The sequence below is a fragment of the Scyliorhinus torazame genome, chromosome 3, assembly GCF_047496885.1.
Source record: "Scyliorhinus torazame isolate Kashiwa2021f chromosome 3, sScyTor2.1, whole genome shotgun sequence".
Lineage (NCBI taxonomy): Eukaryota > Metazoa > Chordata > Chondrichthyes > Carcharhiniformes > Scyliorhinidae > Scyliorhinus > Scyliorhinus torazame.
This window is the reverse complement of record NC_092709.1, coordinates 332,056,482-332,071,215: the sequence shown is the minus strand read 5'-3', so window position 1 is coordinate 332,071,215 and position 14,734 is coordinate 332,056,482. Positions and strand designations below refer to the sequence as shown.

Below are 14,734 nucleotides of genomic sequence, written 5' to 3'. Positions count from 1 at the left end.
CTATCGAATTTTAAAAGTACACCCATTGGATTGGTCCATGATGATGCCAGGCAATGTACTGCCGCTACCTTCTGTAGTATGGCTGACCAAGAAACTCTTACTCCAGCCAACAGACATACTGGAAGTACATACAGGCTGATAATCAACCCGTTTGACCATGTCATGAGCACACCGCTTGTGGCCATCAAGTCCAATTTAAATAGGAGGAGTAGTCCATTCGGCCCCTCAAGCCTACTCCACCATTCAATAAGATCATAGCTAGTCTGACTATGGCCTCAAATCCACATTCCGCCTACCCCTGACAACCTGACAAGTCTTGACCAACAAAACAGTCAATCAAATTCAGCCTTAAAAATATTCAATGACCCTGCCCCGCCACTCTCTGGGGAAGAGAGTTTGACAGGTTCACGCCTCTCAGAGAAAATATTTATTCTCATCTCCGTCTTAAATGGGAGACCCCTGGGGCTGGATTCTCCGATTCGGAGGCAATGCCCTGTCGCCGGCATGGGAACGGCGTTTCTTACGACCGAATATTCGGCGCAAAACGTCCACCGATCCTTCGTTTGGCTGGGGGCTAGCATGCCGGCAGCATAGACCACCCGGCAATAGCTGCCAATACGGCCCGGAGAATTGCCGGGCCCGTGGCTGCGCAGGCGCACGGCGGCAGCCTGCAGTGCCGTGCCGGGCAACAAGGCCTCGCACGGATCCGGCATGCAAAATAGTCCCCCCCCCCCTCGGGCCGGCTCAAGAGCCCTGGACCACCCCTGCCCCCATCCCCTGCCAAAGTCCCCGCCTGCCCGCAGATCGACCCTCCCCCAACTGTGGAGGCGCTGGACTGAGTCTGCAGCCGCCACGCCGAGATCCCGACCATGAACAGCACACGCAACCGACGCCGTCGGGAACGCAGCCAGTCGGGGGTGGAGCATCGCGGGGTGGGCCTCAGGCAATGTCCTGAGGCCGTCGATACTCCTCAAGTACACCGCTTTGGAGGGGGCGGCACCCCCGATTTCGCCGGAAACGGGGATTCTCCGGCCAATCGCCGATTTCAATTTCGCCGTCGGCGACCGGATAATCCTGCCCCTTATTTTTAAACCACGACCCCCTTGTTTAAGTCTCTCTCACAAGGAAAACCTTCTTTCAGAATCCACCACATCGAGTCTCCTCAGGACCTTGTATGTTTCAATAAGATCACCTCACTCCAGTTGTTACAGGCCCAGCTCCAACCTTTCCTCATCAGATATCCTGTTATCAGCCGAGTGAACCTTCCCTGAACTGCTTCTAATGCATTCATATCCTTTCTTAAATGAGAGGACCACAACTGGACACAGACGCCAGATGTGGTCTCACCAATGTCCATAGCATCCTACAGTGCAGAAGGAGGCCATTCGGCCCATTGGGTTTGCACCGACTCTCCGAAAGAGCACCCCAGATACTCACCCACCCTATTCACCCGTAACCCCACCTTAACCTGCACATCTTGGGACAATTTATCATGGCCAATCCACCCAACCTGAAAACCATTAGGTTGGGGGAGGAAACTGGAGCACCCGGGGGAAAGCCACGTAGACACGGGGAGAATGTGCAAACTCCTCACACAGACAGTCACCCAAGGTCAAAACTGAACCGGGGTCCCTGGTGCTGAGAGGCAGCAGTGCTAACCACTGTGCAATGTATAACTAGAGCAAAACATCCCTACTTTTATTTTCCATTCCTCTTGCAACATTCCATTTGCCTTTCTAACCACTTGCTGTACCTGCATTTTAACTGAGATTCATGCATCAGGATTCGGTGTAGACCCGATGGGCCGAATGTCCTCCTTCTGCACTGTCGGAATTCTATGATTCTATAACACCCAGATCCTTCTGCACCTCTGAAATTGCAATCTTTCTCCATTTAATTAATAATACTAATCTTTATTATTGTCACAAGTAGGTTTCCATTAACACTGCAATGAAGTTACTGCGAAAAGCCCCTAGTGAAAATGAAATGAAAAGAAAATCGCTTATTGTCACAAGTAGGCTTCAAATGAAGTTACTGTGAAAAGCCCTAGTCGCCACATTCCGGCGCCTGTTCCGGGAGGCTGGTACGGGAATTGAACACGCGCTGCTGGCCTGCCTTGGTCTGCTTTCAAAGCCAGCTATTTAGCCCTGTGCAATACCAGCCCCTGTCACCACACTCCGGCGCCTGCTTGGGTGCACTGAGGGAGAATTAAGAATGTCCAATTCACCGAACCACACATCTTTCAGGACTTGTGGGAGGAAACCGGAGCACCCAAAGGAAACCCACGCAGACACAGGGAGAAAGTGCGGACGCCGCACAGACATAAATAATATGCTATTTTGCTCTTCTTCCTGGCAAAGTGGGCAATTCACATTTGAAAACATGATACTTCATCCACTTCATTCTTGGCCACTCACTGAACCGATTATGCACCTTTGCAGGCTCCTTTTGTCCTTTTCACAATTTACTTTCCCACCTATCTTTCAGTCATTAGCAAATTTAGCAATCATACATCTGGTCCCTTCATCCAATTTGTTGATATAAATTGTAAATAGAGGGCCCAGCACTGATCTGTGTAGCACGGGGAGGTGGTGGCGTAGTGGTACTGTTACTGGACTAGTCAAGCAGAAACCCAGGGTAATGCTCTGGGGACCCGGTTTCTAATCCCACCACGGCAGGTGGTGAAATTTGAATTCAATAAAAATCTGGAATTAAAAGTCTAACGATGCCCATGAAACCATTGCCGATTGTTGCAAAAAACCATCCAGTTCACTAATGTCCTTTAAGGAAGGAAATCTGCCGTCCTTACCTGGTCTGGCCTGCATGTCATTCCAGACCCACAGCAATGTGGTTGACTCTTAACTGCTCCTTCAAGGGCAAATAGGGATCGGCAATAAGTGCGGGGCCAGCCAGTGATGCTCCCATCCCATGAACAAATGTTTTACAAAACTCCATCTTGCCAATTGGGAAATGACCCATTTATGCCCTTTTCCTGTTATCTAGCCAATCCTCTAACATCCTCCTTACACTATGAGCTTTTATTTTGTATAGTAATCTTTGATGTGGAACCTTGTCAAATTCCTTCTGGGCATCCAAGTAGAGCACATCGACACAGTTTCCCTTTATCCACATTGCTCATACTCTGTTCTTCTATTTCTAGCTAGCTTTCTCTCATACTCTAATTTCTCCCTCCTTATTAAACTTTTAGTCCTTCTTTGCTGTTCTTTATCTTCTGTCCAATCCTCTAACCTGGCTTCAATCTTTGCTGAATTAAAAGCTTTTTGTTACAATTTATACTATTTTTAACTTCCTTAGGTAGCCATGGATGCTGTGCCCGCCCAGAGTCTTTCATTCTCACTGGAATATTTTCAGAGTATTTGGAAATATCTCCTTAGATGTCTGCCAGTGCATTTCTACTGTCCTATCCCTTAACCTAATTTTCCTAGTTCACTTGAGCCAGCCGAGTTCATGCCCACATAATTGCCGTTATTTAAGTTTGAAGCACTAGTCTTAGACACACTCCTCTCTCCCTCAAACTGATGTGAAATTCAATCATGTTATGATCACTGCCACCTGGGGCCACCTTCATGAGAAAGTCATTAATTAATCCTTGTGCATTTGCCGATCTAGTATCGTCTGATTTCTGGTTGGCTCTGGCAGACAGTGGTGTAGTGGTATTGTCACTGGACTAGTAATCCAGAGGCTAGGGTAAAGCTCTAGGGACCCTGGTTCAAATCCCGTCACGGCAGATGACAAAATTTGAATTCTGGAATCATATGTCGAATGATGACCATTGTCGGTTATCGTAAAAACCCATCAGGGTCACTAATGTACTTTAGGGAAGGAAATCTGCCATCCTTACCTGGTCTGGCCTATATGCGACTCCAGATCCACAGCAATGTGGGTGACTCTTAACTGCCCCTTCAATGGCAATTAGGAATGGCCAATAATAATCGCTTATTGTCACAAGTACGCTTCAATGAAGTTACTGTGAAAAGCCCCTAGTGGCCACATTCTGGTGCCTGTTCGGGGAGGCTGATACGGGAATTGAACCCGCGCTGCTGCCTTGTTATGCATTATAAGCTAGCTGTTTAGCCCACTGTGCTAAACCAGCCCCTGGTATAAATGCTAGGCCAGCCAACGATGCCCATATCCCATGAACAAATTTTTAAAAAAAAAAATTTTAAATGCTGCTCGAAATTATCCCAACCGCCTTTGTCAATCTGATTCATCTAATATGTACATAGATTAAACTTGCCCATAATTATGTACGTTTCTCACAAGCCCCTTCATGATTCCTTCATGCCTCCCCCAACCTACAGCGTGGTTATTATTGGGCAGTCAATAAACCACTCCCAAAAGTGACTTTTTGACCCACTGGGTAGCACTTGCAAGGAGTTGGCACAAGCACAGTCCCAACCCACTGCCCTTTCACCCTATGCCCAAATCTGCATAGTATTTAGTGCCAACGCATTCCACATCAAAGCAAACCCGAGCACCATTCTCCCCACCCAGATGGTGGCACTGGAACCATTTCCAATGGTTTAGATCAAAAACAGCTTAAGTAAGAATCGGAGTATCAGCGATTTTGAGTTTATACAGCGAGTTGACACTCCTAGCTGTTTTCGATGGTCTGTTAGTCAGCAGGTGTCTAATCTCAGAGGCCCCAGCACAGCTGAGTAAATGACTCTTGTATGCTTGTGGATATTATTTGGTCTTGGACAGTCAGTGACACTGCCAAAACAGTATGTATTACTACCCCCCACCCCCCGCACAGACACTGAATTGACCAGATAGTGTCCGACCAGAATCACACTTTGGTCATATTCTCTTCCTTCAAGAACATGAACTTTAGGTTTTTACAACATGGGTCACTTTTTTTTCCAATAAAATACATTTCTGAAGCTAGCCCAGAAATGTTATGGAGTTAAATTCTACAACTTGCTGGGGTTTGAACTTGTGACCTCGAGCTTGCGAGGCCACAGTGACTCATCACCCTGTAATACGAAAGATTTTATATAGTGTGAGAATTTATTTCAGCAAATATCACTGATACTGCTTAGGATAATCCTAACTATCTGTGCACTTTGTAAGTGCTGCGTGAACTCATCAGTGTGGGTCAAATTCAAACTCCATCGCAGAATTTGAACACCTAATGTGGTTTGCCTCACAGCGTGGTACTGAAAGCGTGTCTGGATTGTCAGAGGTGCTGCCCTTCAGGTGAGACATTAAAGAAAGGCAAACATCATGGGGAGGTCCTATATGATGTATAAATGAATGGGCCAAAAGTTGGCGGATGGAATTTAACGTGGATATGTGTGAGGTTATCCATTTTGGCCAGAGGAATAAAAAAGCAACTCATTATCTAAGATGTTTCGACGTTGAGGGTATCCTCATGAATGAATCGCAGAAAGTTAGTATGCAGGTACAATGGGCAATAAGGAAGGTGAATGGAATTTTGGCATTTATTGCTAATGGAATAGAGTATAAAAGTAGGGAGGTGCTGTTGCAACTGTGCAAGGGATTGGTGAGACCGCCCCTGGAGTACACGCACAGTTTTGGTCCCCTTACTTGAGGAAGGATGTAAATGTATTTAATAATAATCGCTTATTGTCACAAATAGGCTTCAATGAAATGAAATTAAATTAAAATGAAATGAAATGAAAATCGCTTATTGTCACAAGTAGGCTTCAATGAAGTTACTGTGAAAAGCCCCTAGTCGCCACATTCTGGCGCCTGTTCGGGGAGGCTGGTACAGGAATTGAACCCGCGCTGCTGGCCTTGTTCTGCATTACAAGCCAGCTGTTTAGCCTACTGTGCTAAACCAGCCCTTGGGGCGGTTCAGAGAAGGTTCACTCGACTGATTCCAGGGATGAAGGACTTATCTTACGAAGAGAGATTGAGCATGTCATACTTTTACCCACTGGAGTTGAGAAGAATGAAGGGAGATGTAATTGAGGTATATAAAATGCTAAAAAGCTTGGCAGGGTGGATGTTTCCCCTTGTTGGGGCATTCCAGAACAAGAGGCCATAGTTTTAGGCTAAGGGGTGGCAGATTTAAAACAGAAATGAGGAGGAATTACTTTAAGGGTCGTGAATCTGTGGAATTCTCTACTCCGAGTGCAGTGGAGTCCGGAACGCTAAACAAACTTGAGGAGGAGATCGATAGGTTTTTAAATCAGTCGTGGGTGAAGGGTTTTGGGTATTGGGCAGGAGGTGGAGATAAGGCCAAACTGAGCTCAGCCATGCTCATACTGAATTGTGGAACAGGCTCGAGGAGCTGAATTGCCTACTCCTGCTCCTAGTTCTTATGCTCTTAAAAATGAGTTCTCATGCTTTCCTTGATGTGGTTATAAGCTGCCTATCGATTTAAGCTGCCTATCGATTTACAGCCAGCGTGTAGCACTCCTCCAAAATTTTACTAAAACTCTTTGTGGTCTAAAACATTGGAAATGGCTCCAGTACCAGCACCTGGGTGGGGAATGATGCTGTAGCTTGCTTTGATGTAAAAATGCTTCAACACTGAATACTATGCCGATTTGAATCTAACTCGACAGCCAAAGTTCACTTTCCAGTTTTATTTTGTGTTTGTTAAAAGAAATGCCACAGTGCACTCTGGACAAAAAGAAATACATTTACCTTCTGGGAGGTGTGGGGGGGGGGAAAGGAGAGAGGAGTGAATCGTTAGCAGAGATCATTGGAGCTTTTTTAAAAATAAAAATAATAATCTCTGAGGATTATGTGGGTTCAGGCTCCGTTCGAGGCCTTCCCTGTGTGAATAATGCAGCACTGCAGTGAACTGCCTTTCTGGTGAGACTTGTAACCAAGTCCTCGCCTGCTGTTCAGGCGAGACAGAATCATCCCCTGGCACAATGCCCAGAGAAGCAGGGCACAGGTCACCCAACATTTATCCCTCAAAAACAGATCAATACTGTGTTTATTCCGTCACAAGTTATGGGCGTTTTTGTGTACCAATTTCCCCGACATTCGAAGAAAGAAGCAGATAAATGGTGACGAAGCCTTTTGGAATGTCTCGCAAAGCCGAAAAGGGCGTTATTCAAGTTCACGTCCTCATTTCCTGAACCAAGACAAACAATTCTACATTTAATCCTTCTCTACCTGCTCTGGTGGCGGCACCCACACCAAACATACTGCAGTGACTCAAGGTGGCAGCGGAGCAGACCCAATGGGCCGAATGGCCTAATTCTGTTCCTATATCCTATAGTCTCACCACCCACCTTCTCAAGGCCAATGAATGCTGGTCTAGCTGGTCCACAACCAGTAAACAAAGAAAAGATAATTTTCCCAAACCCATCCCTTCAGAGTCATTTTGCACCCATTATAGAGACGTGTTCACATTAAGATCTTTCTTTACTCAAAGCAAAAAAGGACAAACAGTTTGAAAATCATTAACGTATATTCCCACAACCTTGGGTTACTTTAGAGGTTCTATTTGCTCCATCTGCCACCACTGCACATCTTTCAGAAACATCTCAAGTCCTTCACATACAGCGAACTGCTTTGAAGTCCAGTGACTCTTAACACAAGCAAATATTGCCCAAAGACTCATCATAAATCAATCACCTCTGAAAGCAAATACATTCCTGCACTAGGTTGCAACACTTAACCGAATAAAAAAAATCAAACCAACTCTTAAAAAAAAGTCATCCTCTCAGAATTCCATGTGGAGGGTTAGTATTTGAAGTTAACCATTCATGTGCTTTCCACATCTCCCCTCTCGAAAACAGATATTGGTTTGACGTCCAATAAGTTATTTACATTCGGTAATTATAGCATTAATCCACTCACCACTTTCCTGGTAAAAGTAGCCGTTGACAGTCGAATTTGGAGTATCTGGATTAAAATAAAGTGAGCAGGATTTAACTCGAGCACAAACTTAGTTTACAGTCACACACGTTGAAAGAAATTGCATTCGGCTCTTTAGTGCAAGCGATCCTCGCCAACCTTCCGTCCTCCCATTTACACTCCCCATTTCATCAATACTCTTGCTGCCTGTGTTGTCAGCCCACCCACATATCTCTCCTGTGTAGCCACCTAAATTGGCCAACTCCCGATTTAAAATGGTGAACGCAAAGGCTGATGGGAAAGTCAGCCAACAAGACAGAAACCAGCGGCTGCAGGTTTGCTGTGTATTTACCTCTGCAAAAGCCAGACAACATCGATACCAGCGCCCATCAGCATAAGAAAGTAGCAGCCATCTGCATACTGATGAGCAATCCCCGGGAACAATAAGTAACATTTTGGACACACAAAGCAAAGCCAGACGCCTCGGCGCCAGCAGGAGCCAACACAAAGGAGGTGAACGAGCACCTCAAGACTGCCCATCAATCAGGGAACCGCTCCAGTATTGGAGAAAATCGAACCAAGCGATTGGGACAAAGTCCAATCACTTGGGACCAGGTACAGGGTCCGCCCCGAGGGGCGGGAAGCCCCTGGGGACTAAGAGTTGAGCCCCAAGTTCAAATCGCTCTCTTCTTCACCTCTGCATCCTGCCCGGGTCACCTAGCAACACGGACCAACATTGACCGTGACCAGGTGCAGTGACGACCGACAGAAGTAAGTCTTAATTCAACGCTCGCTACGAGATAGGCACTCCTAGCTACCAATCCGTACCAACTTCGAATCCCGCAGACTCAGAACCCGAACGAAAGGCCATTTGTTCCCCTGACCTGGTGGGCCAGTCCAAAGTTAAGTATAGGCCTGTTAGTTGTAGAACTAGCTTAGACGTAGAATTTATGCATGAGTAGTGATTACTGTGAATAATAAATGTGCTTTGATTTAAATCATACTAATCGGTGTTTTGGATTATTGATCATTACTCGGACTTGAACCTCGTGGCGGTATCATAAAGATACCTGGCGACTCGAGAGCAAAGGTAATAAAACAGAGCAATTGAACCAGGGAGAAAATCAGCAACATTATTTGGCGACTCCGCCGGGACCCGATCTAGAAGTGGAAAAGCACTCCGGGAGAACCCAGAATTTGAATTAGAGATCCAATTGGAAACAGAAAACCACAAGTGTTCAAGCAGTTCTGATCAATACTCATAAATTTGGAAGTGCGTGTATGCATGCGTAACTAACAGGGCGATAAGGTAAAACTGATAGATTTTTTGTTGCGACAAAACTGTCGGAAGTTCATATATCGGAAAGTAGCGAAAGCCGTACCCCGTATTTACAGCACTGCCTTAATACCCCTGTCCCAAATTTGAAGAGCAGCATTCAGATAGGAAAGATGGCAATGCAGGCAATGCAACGTCTCATGAACCAAGAGGAATTTGTGGTCGCAGCGACCAGCAGCAGTAGAGTGGGACAATGTCCCATTTGGGAAGAAGAGATCAGGAAATATCTCAAAGGGAAAGGGTGGCCCCTTTGGAATGAATTCTGTGACAACGAGGAATCAGGCCCCGGGAGTATAGGACATACTTGGTGGGAGAACCTGAGCGAGATCCACAAAAAGAGCTCAGGGAAAGCTCGCAAGCCGATGGCAATCGTGTCCTGCTTGGCACAATTGCGAGGCACAGAGGAGGTCGTTAGGACGCTCCGGAAAGAAGTTCAGGGCATACATCGAATGAGTAAGGTCGATGCAAGCGAGGTAGAAAAGGAGAATTTGGAATTGAGAAGGAAATTGGCAGCAAAAGATGGAGAGGTGGAGGATGCCAAAAGGGCACGCCAGTCTTGTCCGGCGCACTTAAGCAGCTTCCAGTCTCAATATGAAAAGGCAGATCAGGACACGCAACGTGCAGTCCTGGTACGTGAAGAAACAGAGAAGCAGGTAGAAGCATTGCAGAAACAGTGTAGTGACCTCGAGGCAGCATTAAGAGCACTCCATGCTGCCACCACAGAACAAGGACAAAGCACATTAGATCACGCAAAGTGCCGGAAGCAGATTGCAGAGCTGCAATCGCTGCTTTCAGTTCAGAAAGGCTTCCAGGAAACGTTTGGAGCGAAATTAGATCAGGAGACGGCCCTGATTGGGAAGAATTGAATGAAACAGCGCAGAGATATGTTCAGGGAACATGTGCGCAGGGAAAGCCACAAAAGAGGAAAGCGCCCCAACTCCCCACAGAGCAGATAGTTCAGGCTCCAATGAACCCAGTCACCTCCCACCACACAGCCACAGCGGAATTTCTATACTCCATCCCCTTAACCCAATTACGGGACACGTGTGATAAGATCACACCGTTCCTCCCCACCTCAGACCCCCACCATTTCTTTGCCACAGTAAAACATCAGGCAACCATGTACAGCCTGGATGAGCGAGAGCATGTAAAGCTCACAGTTTTAAGTTTAGACCCTTCAGTAGCAGCAGCCCTTCCCGACCCACAGAATGTAGGAGGAGGTACCCTTGCAGAAATGCATACCGCAATCCTGGATGCGATCAGGTATAACCGGGGTGACCCTGTCGATGGCCTCAACAAATGTAGGCAAAAGAAATCCGAGCACCCCACAGCGTTTGCTGGACGCCTGTGGATCCACTTTGCAGCAGTCTTTGGAGACTTAGACCGTGCCCATTTGTCCCCAGACAACATGGCCAAATGGACCCGCACCCTTATCTCCCATGCCACAGAAACAGGACAGAAAGCTTGCGCGAGTTATGATCCCTCAGAGGAGGCCCATAACGAGAAGTGGGTAGTGAAAAGATTGTCCCGCGCTTGGGAGCAATCTATACAAAGCAAACCCGCAGTCAAGAATCCCGAGGAAAAGCAGGCCGAAGCAGATATGCAGGCAGTAAAAGCACACCAGAACCCCGCATGGGTAAATGAAGGAAAGAACATCCCCCCACCCAAGTCACAGGAGTGTTACAACTGTGGACAGTTGGGACACTTCGCAACAGAGAGCAATGCCCCTAGAAAGCCACAGCGAGCCCAGCAGACGGGCACTCTGAGTAAGAAGAAGACAGAGCCCATTCATAATGTTAGCTCCCGTTCAGATCAGAGGGACCTGACCGGAACGGACTGACGGTGTACGGGCTCCCCCAGTTGGGTCTGCCACACCCTTTGGGATAGGTCCGGACGACCGGTAGTTGCAGCATAAATTCGGGGACAGCCCATCAAATTTCTCTGGGACACAGGAGGATCCCGCACCACAATAAATTCCTCCACCATGTTCCAAAAGGACACGTGGCCCACTACAGCCACCATCACCCTCAGCAGCTTTACAGGCCACTCACAGCAGGGACACATCACAGCCCCTGTACCAATTCAAATCGGTACCATCACCACCAAGCACCCCGTAGTCTTAGTCGATCTGCCCCACACAGCAGAACACATTCTGGGAATCGATTTCATGAATTCCCATAATCTTTCATTTGATCCAGTCAACCAGTGTGTCTGGAAGATGGCAAAATCCGCAAGAGAGTACGCGAACAGAATTAGCGCAGTAGACGAATTTTGGTTCAACCCGACCACGCTTAGTACAGACAAGCAGGTTAGGGCAGTTCTGCAAAAGAACAGGGCAGCATTCGCGACCCACAAGCACGACTGTGGACGGATGACAGGACCTGACCCTAGACCCCCAAAACAGTATGGATTTCCCCAAGAGGCAGAGGGAGAAATCTCCAAGATAATAGAAAGCTTATTAGAGCAGGGTGTACTTAGATCAGTAGCCTCCACCAATAATGCCCCGGTTTGGCCAGTGAGAAAGCCCGATGGATCATGGCGACTGACCATCGATTACCGGGAACTCAACAAAATCACCCCCGCAGCAGCCCCACAGTAGCAACAAGTCCCGAGACCATGCTCAAGCAGGGACTCTATTCCCGATTCTTTACGGTTTTGGAAGTCAGTAATGGATTCTGGTCTATTCCATTGGCAAAGGTGTGCCAGTACAAATTTGCCTTCACCTTTAAAACACAGCAGTACACGTGGACATGCCTGCCACAAGGATTCCACAACTCCCCCTCCATTTTCCACCGACAGCTGGCAAATGGTTTAGCCAAATTCTCTCGCCCCAAATGTCTGGTCCAGTACGTAGACGACCTACTACTGCAGACAGACACCAAGGAAGAGCACATTGAGCTTCTGTCTGAACTTCTGGAACTCTTACACTCAATTGGTTGTAAAGTCAACCCCAAAAAGGCCCAGATTTTGGAAGATAAGGTGATATATTTGGGAACAATTGTCACACATGGTAAACACGAGATCGAGCATAAAAGGATTGACTCGATTGCTAAATTGCCGCTTCCCCAGAACGTTTCAGCCCTCCAGTTGCTTTTAGGACTGGTTGGCTACTGCCGAAACCACATTGACGGTTTCGCCAGAAAGGCAGCACCCCTCTCAGACCTCCTAAAGGAATGAGCCCCCTGGGAATGGCTTCCGCAGCATACGGATGCTGTGGACTCTTTAAAACAGGCACTCATAGCAGCCCCAGCACTACAAGTTCCAGACCCGCTTTCCCCTTACGGCACAGACCGCACCCTTTCAGCCGTGCTCCTCCAGTAGCTTACGCCTCCAGAATTTTAGATGCTGTGGAGCAGGGATTTTCCACCTGTGAGGCACCTGCTCGCAGTATTCTGGGCAGTCCAGTATTTTTCATATGTTACCGGACTGAACCCCATCACAATTCTCACCGAACACACCCCCACCTAACTTTTACTGGACGGACGACTCAAGGACGGTACAGTAAGCCAGATTAGAGCAGCTAGGTGGACCTACCTCTTGCAGGGACGGGACATCACGGTTAAACGGACAAAGACGCACAGCTTTTTAGCCGACAACTTACAGTACCCCGGAACCCCCCATGAATGTGAAATAATCTCTCCACACCACAGGCCCCTTTATTGCTAAAACACACCCCCCCCCCCCCCCCAGAAAGATAGGTAGTTCAACCCAGAGCCCCCAGCACACGGACACATGTGAGCCCATAAAGATCTATGTGGATGGATCTTCCACAGTCTTGGATGGGAAGCGCATAACAGGTTGCGGTATATATGTCGAGGACGTGCAGGAACGCCTTGAGGGAATATCGTTAAATCTTCCAGGTCACTTAGGCGCGCAGGAGGCAGAGCTCACGGCCATTGCGTATATAGTTGAGCACCCAGATTCCTTCCCCAGCCCAGCAGACATATACTCGGACAGCCTCTATGTCTGCAACAGCCTCACGGAATTTCTGCCCCTGTAGAAAGCAAGAGGATTTGTTTCCGCAGACGGAAAACCCCTCCCCTCAGCCCCATTGCTCCGTCACATTTTAGAGAGAGCCCAGAACAGGACTTTTGGGATAGTCAAGGTTCGTCGTCACCATTGTTCCTCCCCCCCTGGAAATGTGAAAGCCGACGCACTGGCTAAAGCAGGTTCCAGGCATGGATATTTTTGGACACCCCCCGAAGGCGCACGGTAAATGCAGTTCAGGTGTCGCAGACAAAGATCGAGGATCTAGTGGAGGCCCAGAAGCAGGACAGCAATCTCAGGGAGATTGTAAAAGGAAAATATCCAGCTCCCTATGAGAGATTTAGAAATGCACTGACCACACATGACGGTGTGGTGTTAAAATACACCCTTTATGTGGTTCCTGAACAGGACAGGAATCAACTGATTTGTTTGTTCCATGACGGTCATGGACATCAGGGAATCGATCCCACCACAGCCCATCTCAAGCAGCTTTGTCGGTGGCCGAATTTAAAGGATGATGTAAATCACTACATCGAGAATTGTCTTATCTGTGCCCAGAATAATCAGGACAGATATGCCAAAAAGGCTCAACTCAGCCACATCCGACCAGTTAACGGCCCCTGGATTAACCTCCAGATCGATTTTATAGGACCATTGCCTCCTTGCAGGAATGGCTATAAATATGGACTCGTGGTGATTGACACATTTACGAAATGGGTGGAAGCATTCCCAGCCCGCACAAACACTGCAAAAACTACAGCCAAGATTTTGACCCACCACATCTTTACAAGATGGGGACTCCCCCGCAGCATTAAATCAAACCAAGGTTCCCATTTTACGGGACATGTCATGCAGAACGTCCTCACGATATTTGGCATCACCCAAAAATTCCACATAGCATACCACCCACAGTCGAGTGGTATCGTGGAGCGCATGAATCGGACCCTAAAATCCACCCTCAGAAAAATGGTCCAGCAAAACAACACCACTTGGGACTCAGTCCTCCCTTTTGCGCTGATGTTTTTGCATAATACAATTTCTACTTCCACAGGTTACGCCCCACACGCTCTCATGACCGGACGCCCCATGAAAGGCACAGAATTTTTGTTAGGTTTAGACTTGACCAGCCCTGAGGTGACGGCCCTCACACACGAGAAAGCAGTAGAGCAATTACTGAATAATGTTAAAACAGCTCAGCTAGCAGTCGCAGTAAAATTGGGCACAAGGAAGAAACAGAGCAAGGCTTGTTTCGACAAGACAGTGCATGCGACTGAGTACAGTGTAGGACAGCAAGTCATGCTCTCCGTATATAACCCCAGCACACTCCTGTCACCAAAATACTCGGGTCCGTACTCCATTGCGGACAAAGTAAGCCCTTAAGTATATAAAATAAAGTATCCCAACGGTAAGACTGCGTGGTTCCATATCAACCAGCTGAAGGCATACGGAACACAGTCTAACCACTCACACCACGTCATGCTCGACGCAGCACACCACGCCCCGCCCACAGCCAACGTAACCCTACCATTCCGCAACACGTCCAGCCCAGCTACGGACTCGACCTCCACTCCACCCCCGAAATATACACTCCGCCCCGGAACGCCC

The 14,734-nt window shown here is 47.6% G+C and overlaps 1 protein-coding gene across 5 annotated transcripts in view; it reads right to left on the bottom strand.

Annotated features, from left to right (window-relative positions):
* slc4a11 (solute carrier family 4 member 11) overlaps positions 1–14,734 on the bottom strand; it is a 400,651-nt gene that overhangs the window by 223,022 nt on the left and 162,895 nt on the right. For 2 of the 5 annotated variants that reach the window (XM_072497673.1, XM_072497671.1), the window contains exon 2: positions 7,810–7,854. The exons of the other annotated variants lie outside the window; for them this stretch is intronic. Coding sequence is in view for 1 of the 2 variants with exons in the window: in XM_072497671.1 (XP_072353772.1) it covers positions 7,810–7,854 (45 nt within the window). In the remaining variant the exon portion in view is untranslated. The remainder of the gene's footprint in view (positions 1–7,809; positions 7,855–14,734) is intronic. 5 annotated transcript variants of the gene reach the window in all.